Source organism: Sminthopsis crassicaudata, chromosome 1 (assembly GCF_048593235.1).
Source record: "Sminthopsis crassicaudata isolate SCR6 chromosome 1, ASM4859323v1, whole genome shotgun sequence".
Taxonomy (NCBI): Eukaryota; Metazoa; Chordata; class Mammalia; order Dasyuromorphia; family Dasyuridae; genus Sminthopsis; species Sminthopsis crassicaudata.
Genome location: NC_133617.1, coordinates 666,379,078 through 666,404,975, shown reverse-complemented (window position 1 = coordinate 666,404,975; position 25,898 = coordinate 666,379,078). Strand labels below are relative to the sequence as shown.

Below are 25,898 nucleotides of genomic sequence, written 5' to 3'. Positions count from 1 at the left end.
TACTGGGCATTTTCTTCTCCAACTCATTTTGCAGATGAGGAAATTGAGGCAAATGATTAAGTCACTTGCTCCGGCTCATACAGCTAGTAAGTGTCTGATGCCGAATCTGAACTCAAGAAATAGTCTTCTTGACTTCAGGCCTGATACTCTGTGCAATCCGGCACCCCCTGGCTGCCCCCACCTATGTCTAGAGGGTCTCTGATCTTCCTTCCAGCTCTGGCATTCTTTGTTCTCAGTTTCTTTCTAGTGTTCGCAGTCTATGCTCCATGTTCTAAGGTCCTTTCTAACTCTTAGGTTCTGCGTTCTAAAGGCCTCCCCAGCTCTGACATCCTATCTGCCAACTCGAGGGTCTTTTCTAGCCCTGACCTCATGTTCTAACAGTTTGCCAATCTGTTCCCATCTGTGGAAAGTGCCTCTTGGGGTCCCTGCAGTCCCTGTAGGGAGTTCACCCTCCTTGGGGAGGTACCTTTGGATTCCAATACTTTTTGTTCCAAAGTCCTTTGTAGCACTCACATCCCGTGTCCAAATGAGCTCAGAAATGTAAAGCCCTAGAAGTTCTAGAAATGTTAGCCATCACAGTGGTGATGCTCTCTGTTCTAAGGGCCCTCCCAGCCCTGATGGTCTGTGATACACCGGATGCAGTCCCGGTCCTAGAATCAGGAAGACTTGAATTCAAATGCAGCCTTAGACGCTTAGGGCAAGTCACTTAGCCCTTTCTGCCTCAATTATAGCACCTACCTCGAAGGGCTGTTGTGAGAATCAAAACAGATAATATTTGTAAAGCACTCAGCACAGTGCCTGACACACAGTAATTGCTAAATAAATGTTCATTCTCGTCTTCTTTCACTTAAGTGACTAGCTCTTGAAACAGTACAGTAAACCAGAGAAGTTTTATCCTGAATATGAGAATGAAAATAAACTTCAGTTCCCTCCACCCATGACCTCTTCCTGGGCACTGGCCAGGCCTGTGAGAGGGACAGCACCAAAGCCTAGCCATGTAATGCCCCAGGGAGGACACAACTGACCTGCCACCTGCTTCGGGTCACAATAAATTTCAGCTGCTTGGTGTTGATGAAGTGAGCTTCCTCTGGAGGAACCGAGGGCTTCTGGAAAGAAAAAAAAACAAAACATCCGGCAATGGTGAGAGCTAGCTGGCTCTGGAGAGGGAGGCCCCAGTGCTGGCACGGATTGTTAACTTGAGGGGAATGTGAACATCTTGGGACACCCGCAGGGTCTCAACCAAGGAGTGTTGAAACAGTGTACTTGGAGGCTGAGCTTTTTAAGACCCTTCTGTTTTGCTTCTTCTGTCCTGAGACCACAGACTGGCGAATGGAGCCACTTATTAAAAATAACAAAGTGAGAGAAGCTAGTCTTTCAATTTTTTTCCTTCTCTTCCCTTTCCTTCTTTCCTTCCTCCTTCCCTTCTTCCCTCCCTCTCTTCTTCCCTTCTTCCCTCCCTCCTTCCCTTAATTTCCTTCTTTCTTTTCCTTCCTTCCTTCCTTCCTTCTTTCTTTTCCTTCCTTCCTTCCTTCCTTCCCTTCCTTCCTTCCTTCCTTCCTTCCTTCCTTCCTTCCTTCCTTCCTTCCTTCCTTCCTTCCTTCCTTCCTTCCTTCCTTCCTTCCTTCCTTCCTTCCTTCCTTCCTTCCTTCCTTCCTTCCTTCCTTCTTTCCTTCCTTCTTTCCTTTCTCCTTCTTCTTTTCTTCTTTCCTCCTTCTCTTTTTTCCTCTCTTGTGAAGAAGCTTACAGTCTTTGCTTTGGTTCTGATGATTCAAAAGGAAATCAACCTACTCTTATATTATTCTTTGTGGATGCCATCTTGAAGGGGAAGGCCCCTGCAAGCCCCAGTGGAGAGAGGGCCTCTGAGACAGGCCTTCTTCCTTCTTGGCCTGGGGCCAACTCTGCTCCCACTAGTGCCCCTCCCCTTGGTCTCTTTCTAGGTATTTGTGATGGATCTGGCGTTTGAAGGAAGGAGTAAAAGCCAAGCCAAATCAACTTACCATGAACCATGGATGAGTGAGACATTTGGAAGCACTAGGTCTTGCCCTAGGAACCAAAGAAAGGACATTTGGTTGATTCAGTGTGACAGAAAGAATACAGGAGAGATTTAGGTTTGAATCTTAGCTCTGACACAAACATGCAATCCCTGGGGAGTCATTCTCTGAACCTCTATTTCCTTACCTCTAAAATGGGAACAATAATCCTTGTACTATCTACCTGAGAGCATCATTGTGAAGAATACTTTGTGGCCCTTAACTCTATGCAAATGTGCCTTGTTATTATTGATTTACTCTGCTGAAAACTCTGTGGGCTCTTCTGGGAGTAGAAAGAGGTAGTGGGAAGTAGAAAGAATTCTAAGTTTGGAATCAAGGAACCCCGCCTCAGTTCAAATCTCAGCACTACTACTTACTGAATGACTTTGGGTAAATCTCTTCCCTCTCAGCCTCAGTTTCCCCATCCACAAAAAGAAGGCTCCAAGGGCTAGATGCTCTCTACTGTTCCATCTGGCTCTAAATCTATGATCTCAGGTAGTTTGTCTGTCTTAATAGACTGGCAAGGGAGATAAGATGACCATTCTAGGCAGCCTGTGATTCAAGGTCATGTCAAATTGAGAGTCTATTGTAAGAGTCAAAAGTGATCCTCGCTCTCAGTCACAGGTAATTTTCTCTTAGTTTTCATAGAACCCAGTGGCACTGTGGACACAAAGATGACGTCAGAAGGTCCGGGAGCTGAGACCCTTGGTTCCTCTTGGGAAGCCGAGTTAGGCATTTGTCCCTCCCAATCAACACTCTTGGTACTAAGAATACATTTAGTATAGCCAGTATTTATTCTAATAGCCAGTTAGGGCTAATGTTCCAGGTTCTTTGTTATTAAGAGCTTCCATTTCAGACAGTTTATATTCCCAGGGTTCTTTCAGCTTCAGGATTATATAGCCTATGTTCTCAGTTCCTTTCACCTCTGCCTCTCATTCTATGTTTTAAGGTCCCTCCTATTTCTGACACTCTGTGTTCCAAAGTCTTTCCAATTTGCATTTTAAGTTCTAAGGCTCCTCCCATTTCTGACATTTGGTCTTCCATGGTTCCTCCTATTTCTGACATTCCAAGTTCTAAGATCCTCCCCAGCTATTACATCCTATTGCCTTTAGGATTCTGATTCTGAACACTGGCTTGGAGAGAATTTGGAATAGGAAGTCATGCAGGATGTGCAGAGCACTGTTCTTACTCTGGTGCCAGCTGGAGAATCCCCTTTATAAAGTCCTTTGCTTCCTCGCTCAGGTGGACAGCCTGGGGGATGGTCCAGGAAATCTTCCCCTCCCGGACATTTAGAAGAGTTGCCCGGTCATTCTCACCAGCAAACGGGGATGTGCAGGTCAAACTGAAGTAGAAAATGAGAGGGAAATCTTGCCATTAGCATTGAACTAATTTAGAGGCACAAATGGACCTTGTCTATGTTTAGAGACCAGGCCAGGACTATAAGTAGGGAGGAGAACTCTGGTTTCATTTTTCTCTACATCTTCCTGAAATGAACTTAATGGATAATTGAGGCAGGTGACCTGGGCCCTTCACAATGCCTGAGGAAGGAATGCCTCGAGCTTGGTTTCTTTGATGAACAGAGTTCTTGGTTACCTTAGGGAGGGATTTACATTAGCTGCTAGGGATCATTTTTTCATTATTCAGCAAGGTGTGACATGATATCTTTCCAGATCCCCTACCCAGAATTACCTTCTTTCCAACATTCCCAGACCCTTAAAAAACCAAAAAATCCTAAACTCTTCCAGGCTGCTTTTTAATGTCCTGTTCTTGTCCTCAATACAGTTGCCCATTAGATTAATCCTTCCAAAAATGTAAAGTGAGGAAAATGGTATTAGCTGATAATAACTTAGGGATGACACTTGTCAGGATCAAGACTCTTCTTTTTTTCCTTCATACTTTCCTTTATTTTTTTTTCCTGGAAGTTCCAGACTATTTCTGCCCCTTATGATCCCTACATTAGTTTCTAAGGATGGTAATAATATAAGGCTACACGATACATATTATAGGTTAATTCTTTTATCACTTTCTTGACAGGGAGAGGGGGACCACTGGATTTTCCTTGTATCCCTAAAAAATGTGGATTCATTGCACTGCCTACACCTTCAGCTAGTTCTGTACTTACACACAATCAGCCTGTGACCAGTCAGTCTCTGGCCTGAGTTAGGGATCACTTTTGGTTGGGGAACCATGTTCCATGCAAAGCTAGCAGAGATGGAGATTGAATTCCTTCTCACACTATTCCTTAAACCCTGAGGTAACTGTCTCAGATATCCACCATGATGGTGCAGGCTGACGGCACATGCCTTCCTGACTTCTCCAGTCAATGATCCTTAATGGGTGATATTCCCAATACAGGCTTCCAAATTTCATAGAATCCCCTAAATGCTGTTTTCCGATTTTACAATTCTAGTTGGTTTGGGGGCTGGCAAGAGAAGCCAATATTCTCCAGTTTTCCCAACAGTTTTTGTCAAACTGTCCCACTAGTTGGAATTTTGGGGTTTATTGTTTATTTTGAAGAAATACTCAAAGCAGGCACAGGTCAGTCTGGAACTCACTCACTGTCCTTAATCAGGATGTCTATGGGCATCCTACCTTTTATTCTTTCTGAAGAAGTAGGAGAGGAGAGGAGGATGCCTTGGGACATAAAATTGGCTCTTGGTGGAAAAAGAGACTGATAGCCTTGCGAGACAAGGAAATGGGTACTTGAGAAAGGGGGGACCTTGGGAGAGAAGGGATTGATGATTTTGGAAGACAAGAGATTGAGAATTTAGGAGGCAGAGGATTGGTTACCTTAAGTAGGTGATGACACCAACAGCCCTGTAGAAAAACAAAAGTTCAATGTCACATGGTGATTTAGGATGGCCTGAAGGGACCAGGGGAGAAGCTGGGACCAGGGGAACACAACACACATGAAACTTGGAAATGAAAGCAACAACAGGTAAGCCAGTGGAAGCCAAAGAACTCATAGCTATCAGAAGCAGAATCAGTAAGGTAGGCCAGGACCAGACAGGACAAGCGAATGGGCATCCCTATTAATGGTTAATATCCTGAGGTTAAAGATTTAAATGGGATACTATGAGTGCTCCGGGATAAGATGGCCTCAATCAGGAAGCAACAACGGGTACCAATTAATTCTGGAAGACGACCCCTGACGACAAGGCCATAAGACAGGAGAGCAGGTTGGGAGAAATGGGGGTGGGATGCGAACAGCCAAAACTCAATGAATAGTCTTGTTAAACCCCCCACTTTTTTTAAAGAGGTGGAGAATATGAGTGTATAGAATGGTGCTTTTGCTGTTAGATGAGTGCACTATGTCTAAATTATTTATTTTTTTAAAGAAAGGCTTGGGCATAAGACAGGTATGTCCAGAAATAAATGTGATGTTTTAAAAAAAGGAGATCAATAATTTCTAAAGGTTTTGGTAGCAGCTCAATTACGCCTATGAACTACTAAATCCCATCCCCAGTCCCCTTGAAAATGAAATGCTGGAACTTATTTTCGGATAAAATCTACAACCATGAAATGAGAGAAGGGTAGAGTGGAGTCAAGGCGATGAGGGTTTAATAGAACCATTTGAAGGAGGTGGGATGTGAGGGGGGTGTCCTAAACAGGGAGCTGGGAGGAGGGAGGGGGTGTCGGGCTCTTTGAGGCCCTGAAGCTTCCTTTGCTGTGTTGAGTTGAGTCATGAATAAATCTGATGGTTGCTGACTTGGCTGTCTCCTCAGTTGGCCAAAGGAATCACGTCGTGCTGGGTTTGAGCCTAGATGAGCCTGGGCAAAAGTTCCTGGCAGAGTTACAAAGTCTACAGGACGGGGTGGGAGGTGAGGGTGAAGGGTACATGTAGCTTCTGAGTGGAAGCATACTCCATTTCTGAGGTGATGGGAACCCTGTATGTTCTCGTCTTTTTTCTTGTTGGAGAGGGAGGGGAGGCAACTAACACATACGTTCTATGTTCTTGCCAATACGCAGTCCGCTGCTACCCTCCAGTCACTTCTGATAATGTATGTAAATAAGACAATGGATGTAAAGGCATCTAGAGCTGCCTCTAGTTCCTGTTTTGAGAGGCTGGATGACCTTGTAAATAGGGAGGTCATGCAGGAGATTCATGCTTTGAGTCAGTTATTCCAGACATTTTCAACAATATTCTTAGCTCTGTCTATGGCTTTATAAAAACACTATGAAAATCCACTCATTTGAGATTGTTAATGAGCAACACAAGGAGCTATAGCTGGAATGTCCTCGTCTTTTCAAAGGAAGCTGTGCCATCACAGGGGAATTAAATTACATTAAAGATAAACCATAAGGGAAAAACTCTGGCAAGAGATGCTTTCTCTTCTTCATCTCTCTTTTTTGGTAGTTCATCAGCGAATACAAAGCATTGCTTCTCACCAGATATCTGATGTGGTCGTCACGGGGGTCTGGGCAATAATTTCCGGGGAGACAAACTCTGGTGAGCCAAATTTGCTGTATTGGGGTTCCGAGGGCATGATTTTTTGGGCAAAACCAAAATCGCAGATTTTAATGTCTTCCCTACTTGGGTGAACCATTAGGATATTAGGAGGCTGATAATAGAGAAAGAGAAGAGAATGTCAACGATATGACTTACTTTCAGAAGGACACTGACAAGTTGCAACACATTTAGAGGAAGGTGATAAAGTTGGTGAGGAAACCATGCCATATGAGGATTGAAGGATGAGGGGATGTTTCTCCTAGACTAATAAGATTCAGGGATGATATGGTCACAGTCGTCAAGCATTTGAAGGGTTGTCATGGGGAAAAGGGATTAAATCATTTCTGCTTAGCTTCAGAGAGCAGACCTATGTGCAGTGAGTAGAATTTAGAGGGAGGCAAAATTCTGTTTGCTCTAAACTTTCCAACAATAAGACTAGGTTTTTGTTGTTGTTAAATAGTGAGCCCCACATTGCTGAAAGTATTTAAATAGAGTTTGGATGATCTTCTGTTGGGGGTTCTGCAATGGAGATTTTTGTTTGGGGCGGGGGGAGAGAGAGATTCAGTGAGATGCCTTTCTTCTCTGGTTAACATTGGCTTTAAAATAAGTATAATTATTTATTAGCTTGCAGGTCTTTACCTTTTTTGAGCCTCAGCTCCCTTACATGTCAAATGAAGGAGAGTTAGATTTAATGATCTGTGAAATCCTTTGTAACTCTAAATTCTATAATGCTACATAGCTCACACCTAATCACATAAAGTAATTTTCACAAGCCAATGTCCAAGCTAATAGTTGGTCTTATTAAAAGATTTTACATAGTTTTAAAAAATTTACAAAGCACTTTTTCATAATAATTAATATAGTGAAGCACCAGCCAAGTATTGTATACATTTTATAAATATGACTGTTCATTCTTCATTCAGGAACACATTCACTGAACATCAGAAAATGATGTCTTAACTTGTTCATGATTTGGATTTCAGTAAAGCAGAGCTTCACAGAGTCAATCTCACTCTTTCAGAGTTTTTGGAGTTCAGTAGCAAGACAAAGGTGAAGGTGACTGATGATGTCCCAAGATGCTGTAGGAGACCTTGGCCTGTCTAAATTAAGGTCTCTCCTAGGTCTCAATTTGTCTGAGCCCACACTCCATACAATGATTAAGTGGTAGATAAAGATTGAGAAAAAAATGACCAATTTACCAATCCAAAGATATCAGTCCTGAAGGGTTAGACTCTCAAGAGTTTCTGATCAGAACAGAAAACAATTGCTGTTTACATTCATTCTAAGCCCCAAACAATGAGCCACATAGGCTTGGGCTGGGCCTATTACTGGACACTCAAGTCAGAATGAATTGGACTTTTAAAAACACATTTTAAACACAATGGGCAAAAATTATCAAACTCTGCATACCCTTTGACCCAGCAGTGCTACTACTGGGCTTATATCCCAAGGAAATACTAAAAAAGGGAAAGGGACCTGTATGTGCTAAAATGTTTGTGGCAGCCCTTTTCATAGTGGCTAGAAGCTGGAAGATGAATGGATGTCCATCAATTGGAGAATGGTTGGGTAAATTATGGTATATGAATGTTATGGAATATTATTGTTCTATAAGAAATGACCAGAAGGAGGAATAAAGAGAGGCTTGGAGAGACTTACATCAACTGATGCTAAGTGAACCGAGCAGAACCAGAAGATCACTATACACTTCAACAATGATACTGTATGAGGATGTATTCTGATGGAAGTGGATGTCTTCAACATAGAGAAGAGCTAATCCAATTCCAATTGATCAACGATGGACAGAATCATCTACATCCAGAAAAGGAACACTGGGAAATGAGTGTAAACTGTGAGCATTGTTTTGTTTTGTTTTGTTTTGTTTCTCTTCCCAGATTACTTTTACCTTGCCAATACAATCCTTCCTTTGCAACAACAACAACAACAAAATTCGGTTCTGCACATATATATTGTACCTGGGATATACTATAAGATATTTAATATGTATGGGAATGCCTGCCATCTAGGAGGGGATGGAGGGAAGGAGGGGAAAAACTCGGAACAGAAGGGAGTACAAGGGATAATGTTGTAAAAAAAAATTGCCTATGCATATGTACTGTCAAAAAATGTTATAATTATAAAAATTAATTTAAAAAAACACAATGGGCTTTTTAAAAGCCTGTTTTTTAGAAATACGCTTCAAGAAATCAAAATGAAAACTTCAAGTACAAAAGTAAATCATCCTAGTTTGGGGGGAAAAAAAGAAGAAAAGAAATTAAAGCATTCCCAATTTCTGTTCTAAGTGGCATGTTGGGTCTCAGATACTATGGGAAAGGCATGAAAACCTACTTCTAAGGACCAGGTTCACCCCTTCCCACAGATATACCCAGCATTCCTGGAGAAGGAGGCTTTGACCCACGTGTAGTAAGTAGTAAGGCCAATGTGTAGGCTGCAAGGTTCTTTCCTCGAGGTTCTCTACTAGAACAATTTTCCAAACTGGAGAAGTCGTTGGGAGCAACGACCCAGACAATAAAACACACAGCACAGCACAGGTCCCTGGTCCCTTTTCTGAGACATTCTGGGTGCATGGCCTGGACCATACTCCTTCCCCTATCTGAGCCTGTGGTGCATCCTCTCTACAAGAAAAAGGTTGGATTAAGTGATCTTTGAGGCCTTTTTCATTCTCATGGTCCAGATGTCTACTCCCATCAGCGCTCCAACAGGACTTTTCAAGACCCTTTCCTCACCTATCAAAGGGCCAATGGAAAGTAGTCTTGTATTGAGGCCATACCTTAATGTCCAAGTGCAGGATGTCATTGTCATGGAGGTACTGGAGGCCTTCCAAGATTTGCTTTATGTATACCTTCACCTAGGAACAAAAGTACAGAGCTTACGTTTATTGAACATTGAGTGACTGTGTGCAGAGCCCAGTGTTGTGCACCTAGGAAACACAATGCTTAGTTAGACATATTTCCTATTTCCCCTGAACTAAAACAACGTGTTTGCTTTCTCCCGAGGTTCCCCTCAATTCCTCTCCCACATCAGTTTTTTTCCTTGTTGGCCAGTATCAGGTTCAGATCTGCAGGTGGATAAAACAGTAACCCAATGTAACTATATCCCTTTTGTGTTCCAGCTTTGGGCAGTGTTCATCCCCCACCCTTCCTGCCATAATACACGTTCCAGGACAGCCCTTTTGGTTTTCCCCCTTTTATCTTTCCTCCAAAGTTCTCCCCATATTTTCCTCCTCTTCTAAGTGGCCCAGTAGAGAGAGCACTGGGGCTGAAGTCAGGAAGAACCGAGTTCAAATCTAGCCTCAGATACTTATGGTGTGACCCTAGTCAAGTCACTTAACTTCCATTTGCTTCAGTTTCCACAATTGTAAAATGGGAATAATTATAGCACCCACCGCCTGAGGTTGTTGTGAGAATCAGTGAGATATAAAGTACATAGTCCAGTGCCCGCTTAACACCAATTCTGGAGAGAAGGTGCTATTATTTCCATCAACCCCATTTTACAGATGAGGAAACAGAGACTGAGAGATTAAGTGATTTGCCCAGAGTCCAGTGGCTAGCAAGCAGTGAGGCAGAATTCAAATCCAGCTCTGACTCTCATCTGTTCCTCTCCATAGTTTCTTATTCTTCAGTAACACTTGGTCATTTTCTTTTCTTTCCACTTGATACCATCAGTTTCTTTGGTGAGAGAAATAATAATCATTTCTCTCATAGTAATAACTATTTCCTATTAGGGAGAGCCATGACTTTTCCCTTCCTTCATTCTCTGCTAGGTCAAATCAGCATCAGAAGAATAGGATTAATAATGAAATTGGATTAACTTTTTCCTCAATCTTGTTCAGAATCCACTCAAATGGGGAAGTCCAATTTGTCATCTTCATTTTTGGGTGGAGGTGCCTGGTTTGGAGATAGTTTGAGAGTAATAATCAAAGTCATATGCCCTAACCCCTCAGAATTCACTTCATTATAATATTCATCCTTTTCATTAATTATTTAACCAATCAATCATCTGTCAGGAACACCCACTCTTCCAAAGGCTTATAAGCAACAATAGAACACAATGATGTATCTTTGGTTCACAAGAGAAGGCCCAATGACCATTATTTTTATTAATTTTTTTGCTAACCTTAATTAACAACAAGATTCATTACCCAGAAACTATGTCTCTCAAACTTTTATTGGTTACAGCAGGAAACTATTTTCTTCCCATCTACATCAGATGCATTCTCTCCCTGGTCAAGGGTCCATCAGTTTTGTATCATTAGCTATGATTCAGATCCATAAATTCTTATTCAGCTCTCTGCTAGTATATTTTTAGCCAAATGCTTCTTTCCCATGTCATCCTTTGTTTTCTAAGGTCCTAACCCTTAATCAGAAACAGAGATGGGAATGTCTTATGTCTCTAAATCCTTTTGTTTTTCTACCCACACCTAGATAATCTTTTTTAGATTTTTTCTGATATTATTCATTCTTACATGAATCACTTTAAGTGAACACTGGCCATCAGGATTGATAAGTTTTGGTTAAGTCCTCAATTATTCCAAACATATATATCCTAAGAAGAAATTAAGATTTATGGTTAGAATTGCTTCTGTACCCCTCAGCAAGATGCTCTTGACTACTACAATGCATTTCTTTTTTCTGGGGTCAAGTGAATTTTCTCACACTTTCTGGCACTTGTGAATTCTCTTTACTTTATAGCATATGAGGGGTAATTAGTTATTCAAGAGACACAGATTCAGCCTTTATAGGAAATAAAATCTTATATCTATTATATGATCTAGTAGTCCTGAGTATCTTGTTCTTCTCTTCTCCCTTTACCTATTTTCTTGCACTCTTTATTATCTAAACACTGGTTTACATCCTCATCTTTCGACCCTTCTTCATCCTGATTTAGTTGTACTCTGAAGAAATGCAACTTCTCTGAGTCAACTACAGCAGTTTTTTCTTCAGAATTTGGATTAAAGGTAAGCAGCCAACATGTAGAAAGATACAATTAAGGATATTTTGAAATATTGCTTTATAGTATTCTACATCCTCCTTTTATGTCCAGATCTGGATCCTAAAGGCATAAACTCACACACTAGAAAAGCCTTGAGTCTGTTCCCAGGAGATGGAACATGGGCCTGTCATCTGAAGACTAGCCAAGTCAAATGCTCATTGGCTCTGTCAGCAAGCAGTCTCCCAGATGACAAGTTTGGTTAAAACTTCTCATGAAGACAGTCTACTATGGTGTGTAGAAACCACAGTCTTCACTAGTAAAAATGAAGAAACCATAACTCTTGGGACATGCATAGATTGTTTTTAAAGACACAAAATAACCTTTCTATGTCCCCTTAGTATTTATTTCATGGTTAATCAAGAAACAAATCCTAGCAGCTGCCGGAAAGTCAAGTGAGTTGCCATGGGAAGTAGCTAGCTCCCTTTAATTGGAAGTCTTTAAGCTATGATTAAACATCCTCTTGGGGGGGGATTTATAAAGAAGATCCTTGTCCAGGTAAGAAATGTTACCTGGATAAGATAAGCTGTGCATACATGTATTTCATCTCCCCTTCTGGGGGCATCTTATGGACAGTGGCTATATCAAGCTTCTAGTACTAGGTAATTTTATATTCAATAACACTTTAATATTAGCCAGTTCTATAATGACAAAATCTTTTTGAGAGAGTCTCAGGGCAACTGAACTTTTAAAAGTACATGTGAGTCTGTAATTCTGCTCCATCAATCCCAGGGAGGATTTGAGATTCCTAGATATAAAACCCTGCCTAGTTTGTCCCTTAGCTCAAACTTCTGTCTCTTTTCATGGATTTGGCTTCCTAGCTTCCTTGTCCTATTGTATTCTGGCCCCGTTCCATGCCAGCACTCCGTGAACGTCTCAAAAGCAATACAAACGAAATCATGAGAGAACACAGAGAACAAACACCACGTGAGCCCCTGGATTCTCTCCACGCACCAGTCTTCAGAGCCAGGGCTGCAAAGCAACCTCACGTGGAGCCACCCACTCGGAGCTTAATGGCCCCAAGAGACGGCAGCTCCCGGATGATTCATCCTGCCCACTCCTCCTTTTTCCATCTCCTTAGCTGAGGCTTTCAGGAGACTAGTGTGGGCGAGGGGGAAGGAGCTAGGGAGAGGAAGAAAGTCACAGCTGACCAAGAGAAGTTTATTACCTCATTTTCAGTCACTACATTCTTCTTGTATAAGCGGTCCAGAAGTTCTTCAGAGGAACACCTGAGACTGTGGTCAAGGAAAATCAGGATGTGGTGAGAGAATAAGTTGAGGTAGCTAGGTGGTGCAGTAGCTAAAGTACCAGGTCCTGAGCCAGGAAGATCTGAGTTCAAATCCAGATCTCAGACCCTAATTTAGTTATATGAGTCTGGACAAATCACTTAATCCTTATTTTGCTTCAGCTTCTCATCTGTAAAAAGGGATTACACTGAAGAAGGAAATGGTCACTCCAATATCTTTGCCAAGAAAACCCCTTGGACTTACACGGAATCAGACATGAGTAAAGAACAGAAATAAAGTGACATGGTTCATTCAAAAGTGATGTAGTAGTAATAACAAATGTAGATGATATTCTATAGTGTTTTATGATTAATAAAGAACTCTTGATGCATCATTTCATTTTATAAACAACTCTGCCAGGAAATTAGGGCTAAGTCCTTATTTTAAAATTGAGAAAACCAAGGCACCAGAGAGATGAAGTGACTTCTAAGATTGCATGATTTAGCACTGGAAAAGACTTTTGAAGTAATGGAATCCAACCATATTATCTTAATAGAAGTTAATAGCTAGCATATATCATTTAGTACTTTGGGGTTAGCAAAGTATTTCATCAATATCAACATTAAACATTTACAAATACTGTCATTTTATCCTCACAATAACCCACTTGTGAATGAACCAGCTATTTTTACAGATGAGGAAAATGAGACAGGTTAAATGACTTGCCCAGGATTATACAACTGAATGAATAGCTGAGGTTGGATTTGAATTCTAGTCTTCCTAACTAGAGGATTAGTACTCTGACTACATATTACCAAATTGCCTCCAGTTCTAGTACTCTGACTACCATGTTGGTCCTTCATTCTGGAAGGGGATCATGACATCACGGAGGTGATACCATGACATACAAGTGAATTGGATTGGAGAGAGGGAGAGCTGTGCAAGGTCATCTGCATCACTTTCCCCTCCAGAGCCACCTGGGTCCAGTGACAAGATATAGATCAAGATGAGTGGAGATGGTCCTGGATGAAATGGGAGACCCTAGCATTTTTAAGCTTAGGTCTTCAACAGGTTACCGAGCTTCCTCCAGGTCTAATACCCTGACTATCATGTTATTGGCTGGTTTCCAGTTCAAGTGCTCTGACTACTGTATTACTGAGTTGCCTCCAGGTCTAGTACCCTGAGGGCCAGAAAAAGGAAATGTCTTTGCCCAAGGTCACACAGCTAGGAAGTGGCCAAGTCAGAATCTAAATCTAGTTCTTCTGCTCCACACCCAGAGTTCTTTCCACAAGACCATAACTGACCCTCAAAGATACCATTACTGGAAGAAAGCAGAAGAATTTTCTGACAATACCTAAGAAGATTTGCCAATCTTAAATTTCCAATCCTATAAAGAGAATTTCAATTTAGGGCAGCATGAGGAGATTGACAATTTAATAGATCTTTGATTTTTAGGAATTTAAAAAAAACACCAAAAACATGTTTTATTTTCATATCTGCAAACACAAATCAGGCATGCAGGGATATGATTGCCTCAATTAGCCCCATGAACGTGGGAACGTGTGAGATACATAATATGTATCTCCCTTCCCATTTAAAGTCACAGAAAACAGTGTTAATAGAATGGCAGTGCTCGAAGAACCTGTTGATTGTTCCTTAAACACACCAACATTCCATTTCCCCATCCCTGTCTTTCTTCTCACATCTGGAATCACTCTCTCCTCACTTTTGACTCTGGAATCTCTAACTTCCTTCAAGACGCACCTGGCTCTAGTACTGCATCCCTTCCATGTGAGGCTTTCTCCAATCCTCCCAATTATTAATGATTCTTTCCTTCTTAACCTTAGATCTACTTATGTTTTCACAAATCCTCCTGACTGTTAATTATTCTTTCCTTTATAACCTTAGATTTACTTATGTTTTCACAAATCCTCCCGATAAAGTTTCTTGAGGGCATAAACCATTTCTTTTCTCTTTATAAAATCAGTATCTAGTTTAGTGTCTTATACTTTATTTAATAGTTAGTGTTTAATAAAGCAGCAAAACCATTTGGTACTGGCTAAGAAATAGACCAGCTGATCAGTGGAGTAGATTAGGTTCACAGGACAAAATAGTGAATAACTATAGAAATCTAGTATTTGGCAAACCCAAAGATTCCAACTTTTGGGATAAAAATTCATTATTTGACAAAAACTGCTGGGAAAACTGGAAATTAGTATGGCAGAAACTAGATATGGACCCACACTTAACATAGAACCAAGATAAGATCAAAATGGGTCCATGATTTAGGCATAAAGAATGAGATCATAAATAGACTAGAGGAACAGAGGATAGTCTACCTCTCAGACCTGTGGAGGAGGAAGGAATTTATGACCAGAGGAGAACTAGAGATCATTATTGATCACAAAATAGAAAATTTTGATTACATCAAATTAAAAAGCTTTTGTACAAACAAAACTAATGCAAACAAGATTAGAAGGGAAGTAACAAATTGGGAAAACATTTTTACAGTTAAAGGTTCTGATAAAGGTCTCATTTCCAAAATATATAGAGAACTGACCCTAATTTATAAGAAATCAAGCCATTCTCCAATTGATAAATGGTCAAAGGATATGAACAGACAATTCTCAGATGATGAAATTGAACCTATATCCACTCATATGAAAGAGTGTTCCAAATCACTACTGATCAGAGAAATGCAAATTAAGACAACTCTGAGATACCACTACACACTTGTCAGATTGGCTGAGATGACAGGAACAAATAATGATGAATGTTGGAGGGGATGTGGGAAAACTGGGACACTGATACATTGTTGGTGGAGTTGTAAAAGAATCCAGCCATTCTGGAGAGCAATTTGGAACTATGTCCAAAAAGTTATCAAACTGTGCACACCCTTTGACCCAGCATTGCTATTACTAGGCTTATATCCCAAAGAAATACTAAAGAAGGGAAAGGGACCTGTATGTGCCAAAATGTTTGTGGCAGCTCTTTTTGTTGTAGCTAGAAACTGGAAGATGAATGGATGTCCATCAGTTGGAGAATGGTTGGGTAAATTATGGTATATGAAGGTTATGGAATATTATTGTTCTGTAAGAAATGACCAACAGGAGGAATACAGAGAGGCTTGGAGAGACTTACATCAACTGTTGCTGAGTGAAATGAGCAGAACCAGAAGATCGCTGTACACTTCAATGTTGTATGAAGATGTATTCTGATGGAGGTGGGTATCTTTAACATAAAGAAGATCTAATTCAGTTCCAGTTGATCAATGATGGACAGAAACAGCTACACCCAGACAAGGAACACTGGGAAATGAGTGTAAACTATTTGCACTTTTGTCTTTATTCCCAGATTATTTTTACTTTCTGAATCCAATTCTTCCTGTGCAACAAGAAATTCGCTTCTGCACACATATATTGTATGTAGGATATACGATAGCACATTCAACATGTATGGGACTACCTGTCATCTAAGGGAGGGGATGGAGGGAAGGAGGGGAAAATTCAGAACAGAAGTGAGTACAAGGGATAATGTTGTAAAAAATTATCCACGCATATGTAATATCAAAAAAATTATAATTATAAAATTAATAAAAAATTTAAAAAATAGCAAGTGTTTAATGTTTGTTTACTGAATTGTTGAATTAAATTAAATTGTATTTAAGACATAAAAAAATTCAGAGCTGGGAATGCTAATAGAGAGACCTCAAAGATCATTTAGTCCAAACTCCTTATTTTATAGAGAAAGAAAACTGAAAATTGAAATGACTTATCTACCCACAGTCACATTATGAATAAATGGCAGGATTTGAACTTTTGCTTTCTGGTTGCAAGTCCAGTGCTTGATTATAATACAAGACAGAACCTACTATGGAGGAAGACTTCCAGCATCAATGGGAAAAGGATACAGTTCCAGGATCAAAATGAGTGTTTTCCTGGTCTCAAATTCATCTAGGAGCTGGGTGACCAGCTTATGGTTCAAGGTAGCCAGGATGTCCCGCTCTCGGTATGCCTGGGCCCGAGTCTTGGACCGAAGAGGGATGAACTTTGCAGCACAGGATACCTTATTGCCTTTGTGCTCAACCCTCTTCACAAAGCCAAAAGCACCCCTAGGCAAAGAGAGATCAGATAATGTTGGTTGGGATTGTTACAGGTCAGGTCATCGTACTGGAAAAGGAGCTGAAGGGCTGTCTTGTTCAGCTCTTTGTTACCCTGGCGAAATGGTCTGAAACCATCCCTGACAAGAGAGTCTGGCTAAAGAGATTCCTATGTGCCACATCTCTCTTGCCCTTTCTTGAGATAACTATTTCACTTCCAAATCTTCAGTGCGTTGTCATTACCTGCAGAATAAAATGTAGAGCACTGAACCTGACTTCCCAAGTATGGCCTCTGACCCAATCTGGTTCCAACCTTCCTTTTCATGTACTCACTCACACCCAAAGCAGACTGTTCTCCACCCCTCTTCATATCCTACTTTCTCTCACAACTGTATCTTTGCTCTCTCAGTTCCCCAGGTTTAGAACGGGATCCACTCTGACCGCTTCTCCTTCTCAGCCTGAATCTCTGAGTCCTAGAACCACTTCTTCCTTGATGCCTTCCTTGGTCACCCTCCAGGTGTTTGCTTGGACCTTTACCTAGTATTTTTAATTTATTCTCCCATTATGAATAATTTCTGTTTTTGTCTTTTCTGGGGAGCTAGGTGGTACAGTGGATGGAATTCTGGGTCAGAAATCAGGAAGATTCATCAATCCTGAGTTCAAATCTGGCCTCAGACACTCGCTGTGTTATCCTGGGCACTTCATTTAATCCTTTTTTGCCTCAGTTTCCTCATCTGTAATTAACTGAAGGAAAAGGCAAAGCGCTCCAATATCTTTGCCAAGAAAAACCCCAAAAGGGTCATGAAGAGTAGGAGCTGGACAACAACAATGTCTTTTCCTCACTAGATTGGAAGCTCAGTCCTCAGGACTGAGATTATATCTATTTTTATGTTTCTAACACAAAGATAGGACGTTGTATATAATAGGTAGTTAATATTTATAGGAAAAATGTGTTGAGTGCATGAATGTTTTAAAAAGAACAAAGATGTATTCTTGTGTATCTCTGATTAAAATCTGTCTGGCTGTAACCAAAACTCTTTTTTTTTGGTAATAATAACTAGCCTATCTATGGCATTTTAAAACTTATAAATCACTTTATGTAATCTTGTTTATACCTTACAACAGCCCCATGAGATTGCTGGGTTTTTTGGGCTATGATTTCAATTGGTATAGGGAGCTCCTGATATGGAATCCATACCACTGGCAATTTTAGAGACTTGCTTTGGACACTAAGAAGTTAAGTGATGTAAGTACAACAGACACTATTATTCCTATTTTACAGATGAGGAAACTGAGGTTCTTAAGTGACTTGTACATAGTAATGTAACTAGTTAAGTGTGAGAGGCTGTATTTGAACTCACATCTTCCTGACTCCAAAACCAGCATTATGTTATCTTTGCCAGAAGAGATTGAGAACAGTAAGTCATTCTTTATTCCATCATAGATTCGGGGATCTTAATCTAAATGCATATATAATCATGAATACTATAGGATTTCGTATTTTTCAAAGCATTTTTTTATATCCACCATTTCACTTGACCTTCAAACACTTCTATTAAGCAAACTGGGAAGACTTTATTGTTCACATTTCACAAATAAGGAAAGTGAGTCGCTGGGAGCTGATTTGACCTAAAATGCTAGTGCTAGACAGAATTTTTGGGATCTAATCTGACTCCATTTTACAGAAGAGGAAACTGAGTCCTTGAGCAGTAAAGTACTTGGCTAAGGATAATTTCAGAAGTCAAAGGTCAAGGTCAGAGCCTGAACTTACATTCAGCAATCCTGACTCTAACATTCAGAGCTCTTTCCATAACACCGGTTTAGTGTCAGAGATGGGACTGAGGCCAAAGTCTCCTGGCTTCCTGCCCAGGCTCTTTCCATGACTGCTAGGATAGTGATTTATCCTGAACCTAAATTTCTTTTCTTTTTTTTTTTCTTGCTGAGACCATTGGGGTTAAGTGACTTGCCCAGGGTCACACGGCTAGGAAGTGTTAAGTGTCTGAGGGCAGATTTGAACTCGGGTCCTCCTGACTTCAGGGCTGGTGCTCTATCCACTGTGTCACCTAGCTGCTCCTCAACCTAAGTGTCTAAACACACTTTGACTATATAAGAATTTAACTTCTCTAACTGTATTCCCACTGTCCACCTCCCTGTGTATCCGCATCCCGTATCTTTGTCAGAAGGGAAGTTTTTAGGGAACCCCACCACCCTTCCTAATTGGAGAAAGGTAGCCTTTACAAATGGAGGCAGCTCCTTTAGCATTTCAGAAACTCTATGAAACTCATAGGTCCGGGAGCCTTCGTTACCTTCCTATTTCCTCCTTGACTTCGTAGAAGGAGTGGAGTTTCCTTCGGTAACTCTGTCTCTCCGCTCCCTGCTCAGGCTCACCTTGGTCGAATAAAAGAGAAGAAATTCAGTAAGACAGGGAATTGGGCTCCAATGTTTGCAGGCTTTCTGTTCTCCCCATCTAACTTCCAGATAATAATCGCTACCTTACTGGGCTCTGGGCAGGAAGAGGAAGGATCTCAATCCATTCCCAGCCTTGGGTCCCAAAGACCCCTGGTCCCCAAGCCCTGGAACTGTGCTGCCACATTACTGGGTCCTCTCTGTCCCACAGCATCTGTCAAGTCTGTGCCCTCTTCGGGCTTTCTGGAGCATTTGACACTCTCCGTCACCATGTGGAATCATAGGATGTCAGAACTGAAAGGGGTCTTGAATAGACAGCACAAAAATTTAAAAACCTGGAAAGGACCTTAGAAAACAGATCATAGAATGATAAAGACAGAAGGACCTTTAAGAGCCTCTTCTTAAAATCCCTCATTTTATAGTTGAAAAATTGAAACTGGGGGAGGCGGGGTTCACTAGCTCAAGGCCACACAATAGGAGAGTGGTACAACGAGGATTAGAACTCAAGTCTCTGGGTAGAACCAAAAGAACAGCATACATAGCAACAACAAGATTATATGATGATCAACTGTGATGGACGTGGCTCTCTTCAACAATGAGTTTATTCATGGAAATTCCAATAATCTTGTGATGGAGAGAGCCCTCTGCATTCAGAGAGAGAATTGTGGGGACTGAATGTGGAACATAGTATTTTCATCTTTGTTGTTTGCTTGCTTGTTTTCTCTTTTTCCCTTTTTGATCTGATCTTTCTTGTGCAGCATGATAAATTTGGGAATATATTTAGAAAAATTGCACATGTTTAATCTATATTAGATTATTTGCTGTCTAGGGGAGGGGGGGACATGGGAATAGAGGGAGAAAAATATGGAACACACAGTTTTGCAAGCGTGAATGATGAAAATGTTAGGTGTATTAGCATCCAAAATCAATTGAGTCTGGTAATAAGGGCTAAAGACAATTAAAAGTTCTTTTAAAAGCTCTTTCTGGGGCAAAAGAAAGACTAAAGAAGCAATGAGATCACTTAAGATGGATGAAATGATAATAAATGAAAACCCGAAGACTCATGTTATCTTGGACTGCATTAAGGAGGATGCCATGTCCAGACTGAAGGTTTTGATGCTTCTGTTTGCTTTGCTTCAGTTAGATCACAGCTAGAGCATACAATTTGATTTGGCAACCTTTTAGGAAGGACAGATGTTGTCAAGGGGCCCTGGAAAGTATAAAGAGGAGGTGACTAAGATGGTGCAAGCCACACTCAAAGAGACATCTTATGGGCAGTGCCAGAGCTGGTGTCAAGTCTGAAGGATGTCATATGAAAGAGAGACCAGATTAATTCTGTTTGGCCCAAGAGGACAGCAAAATGGGTGAAGGCTGCAGGACAGGTTTTTGGCTCTTTGTAAAATGCTAAACCCAAACAATAACTTTTAAAAGATGAGAATTGTACAAACATAAAATGTACAACCATTAAAAAAAAGTAGCCTCAAGAGGGAGAAATAGAGAGTGGATTCCCCATTAATGGAGCTCTCTGAGAGGAGGCTAGATAATTCCTTATCAGAAGAAATGTCCGTTCAGATACAGGTTGGATTAAATAGCTCCTGCGGTTCTATCTAACTTGTGGCTTCTCTGGGTAAGGGGTTCTGGTCATCAGAGGCAGGGGTCAGCTTGTGGGAACCCATTGGGCTCAATGTGCATCGAGGGCTGAGTTGAATTACTGATTGTTGCCTCAGGATGAGAGTTGGCTGACAACTTGCCTCATGCAATTGACTCCAGTTATGCCCTTGGCTCTGGATTCCCTTTCATTCCCCGGCCTTACTTTTCCTGCTTTAATTCAGTTGATCTGCTTGGGAAGGGCTGACCTCCCCTGGGCCTTAACTACTCCCTCCTGCCGCACATCTGCCAACTCACCACCTTGAACCAGCAATTCTGCTTTGCATAAGACTTCGCCACCGACATTCCTGGCCAGGCAGGTGTAGATGCCAGCATCCTTCTGGGTTATGTCCTTCAAGATGAGGGAGTAGTTGGTGCCTTCTTGTTCTTGGAAGACTCGGGGGCTGTTGGTCAGCAAGGTGTTGCCCTGGGGGTATGAAGTCAACGTCAGTCCTGCCATTCTTTCTCTATCCCCATCAGCAAGTGCTCCATTGCTGTTTACACATTCCCAGAGTTCACCCAACCTGTGGAAAGCTAGAGTTTGAATTCCTTAAGGGATTCGGTGGTATAAGAACTGAAACTGTTACCAGCATTTAAAGTCTTCCACAACCTAGCTCCAACCTACCTAGTCACTGCATCTTATATTTCTCCTTCCGTGCACTGAATAATCCCGCCAAACTGACCTACTTCCTGTCCTGTTTTTACCCTGATATCTTCTTTCTTATTGGCTTTCTCATGCTATCCCCCTTTCCTCTCCTAGCCCACCTTCTACTAGTTGGGATTCTTCTACTCCTTCAAGGCTTCATTTAAGCCTCATTTACCCCAAGAGGCCTTCCCCATCCCCTTTTCCTTCCCCTCTTCCTCACCTCCTCATCAAATTTCACCTGGTTCTTTGTGAGACCTTTCCTCTTTACTGATCCCCCTCTCTTTTATATCTTGGTCCCTTTACCCTGATTGGACTGCAAGTTCCTGGAGAGCAGGTTCTGTGTTGTATTTGTCTTTATATCTCTTCAAGTACCTAACATAGGGCCTTAAAACATAGCACAAGTTTAATAAATGATTGTCAAACAGAATTAAACGAGTCTGGCAAACTTTTATTCATTGGCTACTATGTGCAGGACTTGAAGAATGTATACTTTAGAAAAGATCTGGTCCCTTTTCTCACAGAACTCAGGTTTAGTAGGGAAATAAGATGGAAGCACGGAAAACTACAATAAACAATCATATAATTGCTACAAACAGGGCTGAATATGATTTGAAGGTAAAGATTGTTATCAAAAAAAGAGCTCAAGGAAGGCTTTTGGGGGGAGGTAACACTCTAGTTAAGCTTTCACGGAAGGGTAGGACTTTAGCAGACAAAGGAGAGAGGGGATATTTTAGATGGAGAATTGCAGAAGTAAAGGCCCATAAACAGGAAATCCAGTTTGGCTAAAGGCTAATATATATGGAGGAGATGCATGTAAAGCTGAAAAAATTAGGATAGCACCAATTGTGTAAGGTTTTTAAGACCAGGCTAAAATCTGAACTTCATTCAGTAGTCAATAGGAAGTCAATGTAGGGTTTGGAGCTAAGGCATGGCAGCAATTCTGTTTGAATAAAGAAAATTATTCCGGTAGCATATGAAGGACAGAGCTCAAGGGAAGGAGATGGGAGGCATCAAGATCTGGAAGGACATCGCTGTTATGGTCCAGATGGGTGACAAATGAGGATCTGGACTAGGATAGGACCCCACACAGCAGGCCTAAACTTCTGGTCTTGGTGTTCAAGGCGCTGGTTTCTGGTCCCACGTTGGTGGTTCTGACCCATTTCTCATGATGCTCCTTTTCTCCAGGACAGCCAGGCTGCTTTCTTCAGTGTCCTTCCAAAAGGCAAAGCTCAGACCTCCCCCTCATTGCTAGGCTCTCTGCCCCTGCTTTCTGTCAGAGCGATGGAAGGGAAACCTGCCTTCAGCACTTACAAGCTAGCTGGGTGGCTGACCATGGACACAACCAGTTCACCTTCTCTATAATTTGAGGATGCTAATTCTCAGGTTCCCTAACTTACAAAACTATTGTGAAGATAGTGCTTTGCAAACCTTAACAAATGTGTAAATAGGAATGATTTCTGTTAGAGTTAGTTATCTCTCAAAGCCCTACCACATCTCACTTCCTTCATGAATACTCCCACCTGTGGGAATCTCTCTCTCCTGTGAGCTCCTAAAGCCCTTGCTGGTTATAACAGTTAGCATTTATATGAGTTGACCTTTCAGATTTACAAAGCACTTTATATTTGGTATATTACTCAATCCTCAGAAAGCTGGTGTGGGTGCTGTTATTAAGCCCATTTTACAGATGAGAAAAATGAGGCTGAGAGCAGTTACATAATTCACCCCATTCACTATTACACAGATAGAAAATGTCTTAAAAGGCAGGGTCTTTTAAGAACTCAGATATTTCTGACTCCAACTCTGACACAGTATCTACCACACCACCAAGTAGTCACACAGTAATTCTATACTACCTTTATTGTTTAATATTGTTCAGTCATTTCAGTTATGTCCCACTCTTTTCTTTGTGTCCTGATTTAGGATTTCTTGGCAAAGATCCTGGATTTGCCATTTCCTTCTCCAAGTCATTTTGCAGATGAGGACACTGAGGAAAATAGGGTTAAGTGACCTGCTCAGCGACATATAGCTAGTAAATGTCTGAGCTTGGATTTGAACTCAGGTTGTTCTAACTTCAGACCCGAAGTCCCACTTAACTGTGCCCTCTAGCTGCTTTTGTTTAATGTTAGCCTTGATAAATGTAGACTGGGCATCCTCAGGCTGGGAACCTGCCTTTTCCTCTTTTTGTCTTCCTTACACGATACTCTGGCACAAGACTGGGCAAGAATTATTATTCCCATTTAAAGAGAAGGAGAAACAGGTTCAGAGAAATAAAAAAAAAAAGATTCTGTATCATGGTTTGTAAGTGTCAGAGATGGGACTTCAAATCAAAGCTATGGGCTCTGGGTAACAGCCCTTTAAAGCTGAGAAAAGGAATCTAGTTCCTTCTTCTCTTCTCTAGGCTGAATGCCCTCCCTTTCTTTAGGTGATCCCTAACTGGCTTGCTATTCTATGCCCTTCCTGTCCTGCTCACCCTTTTTTGCAAACATTCCCATTAGCCAATGCCTTTGCCAGCTCTCAATTGAAGATGGTTTTCTTAACAGAATCTGGTCAAGGTAGAAATCCACAGGCTGAGTCCAAACATTTCTAATACTCCTGCACTACGGCATGGTCCCTCTGCTAGGGGTTGCATTCGGTTGCTTGTATCCCCTCACTTTTCTCTATCATCCTCACTAAGCATCTAAGCCTGTTGCTCTGGGCCCTGGTGACACTCTCCTGGGAGAGCCATTTTTGAAGAATGGGCTCTTCTTACCTGGTACCAGCTCACCGTAGGCTGGGGATGTCCCTCAATGATTGCCTGGAACTTTGTCGTTTCTCCGGCTTGAGCCTGTATGTCTTCAATGGTCACCTGCATAGAAGGGGGTTCTGGGGAGAGATCACAAAGTTTGGTTAGTCCAGCATGAGTGGCTGTGTGAGAGGGGCACAAGGAGAAGGAGTGAGAGTGGGCAGGAGTGTCAATGCAGAAGGCAAACCAAACCATCAGGGTCCTGCAGTTATATTGGATGAGGAGGATACAGAATCAGTAGAATCCCAGAAGATTCCAATGAGAAGGATCCTTTTGAGATTGTTAGTTCCAGCACCCTGACCGGTGATTTTCAAACTCACTCAGAACTAAGGGTTAACCACATAGAGGAAGAGAGAACAATGATTTTTTTTTCATTATTTCTTGATGGACCAATTGCCTGGTGACCTAATATGAGAAAGTCCCCAATTCCCATGCAAGGACATGGTAAGGGAGACGGCCTCACCCGCTCTTGTAACAATTATTCTTGGATAACAAACCTAGCAGTTCAGTCTAAAAGGACCGTTCCTATCATTGTATAAGTTACCAGGATGAGGAAAACCAAAGGCTCTCAAACCCTTTCCCCTTTGCTGAAGGGAGGGTGTCTACCCCAGGATGTACAGATTTCCCCTAACGGAACGGGCAGGTGATAATGGGTTCCAGAGGCCACGGAAGCAGGTGAAGCAGGTGGTGTGGAGCACCTAGAGCTTGGTTAGACATCCAACACTCCAAAGTCATCCCCTGCACCTCGCGTCATCGCCAGTCATACTGACTCTATCCTGCCACTGGACACGATGGCTTTAGAAAGGAGAGTGAGGCTGATGATTTCATGCAACTCTGCCTCATTTAAATCCAATTTATGTGTGAATCAAAAGACATCCCCACGCCATTTTACCACTTCTACCTTTGCTTCCATCTGAACTGTCTTAGCAAGGTTCTGAAGATCACATGACAGGATAAGATACCAGACACTGCAGTCCTTTCTCCAACTCTACTGCAGAAACTCTACTCCATGGGGCCAGCCATGCTGTTCAAATGCCAAATGTGCGCTTACCAAAAAACGGATTTTATGGAGAACTCGCATGGGGCAAGCGCTCACAAGGCACTCAGAAAAGTGATATAAGGACACTTTCAGGGTCTCTGAACTTTAGAACGGATTGTATGACATGGGAGACACGGGCCCAGGAGGGCCCTCACCAGAGAGGGTCTGGGCTCTATGAACGAAGAAGAATTGGACTGGCCCAAAGGAGACACAAGCTGCGCAAAGCTGGAGACTCTATCCCAAACGTTCATAGGGACTATCTGTGTCTGACCTGCGGCGAAGCATTCCGAGCTCTGCTGATCTGATCAGCCACAGCTGAATGCACTGAGTTCCAGTGTGTCTGACTGCGGCTGGTCAGACCAACATGAGCCCAGAACGATCGGCCACATTGTGACAATGATGTCATTTTGATCCCCTCCGAAAATGAAGGACCACAAGAGAATAAGTATTTGGCCTTCTCCCCTTATCTCTTATTCTTAGATGGCGAGTATGCTCTTATTTGGATGGTAAATTCTATCATTTGCATTCAAAATACTCCCTTTTTCTCACTTAACTGATCCATCTCT

At 41.7% G+C, this 25,898-nt stretch overlaps 1 protein-coding gene across 1 annotated transcript in view; it reads right to left on the bottom strand.

Annotated features, from left to right (window-relative positions):
• OBSCN (obscurin, cytoskeletal calmodulin and titin-interacting RhoGEF) overlaps positions 1 to 25,898 on the bottom strand; it is a 318,398-nt gene that overhangs the window by 19,174 nt on the left and 273,326 nt on the right. Inside the window, 11 exon segments of the mRNA XM_074282618.1 lie at positions 1,026 to 1,106; positions 1,998 to 2,043; positions 3,220 to 3,372; positions 4,821 to 4,847; positions 6,420 to 6,592; positions 9,269 to 9,346; positions 12,656 to 12,716; positions 16,624 to 16,824; positions 19,119 to 19,200; positions 21,124 to 21,292; positions 24,261 to 24,373. Coding sequence (XP_074138719.1) covers positions 1,026 to 1,106; positions 1,998 to 2,043; positions 3,220 to 3,372; positions 4,821 to 4,847; positions 6,420 to 6,592; positions 9,269 to 9,346; positions 12,656 to 12,716; positions 16,624 to 16,824; positions 19,119 to 19,200; positions 21,124 to 21,292; positions 24,261 to 24,373 — 1,184 coding nt within the window.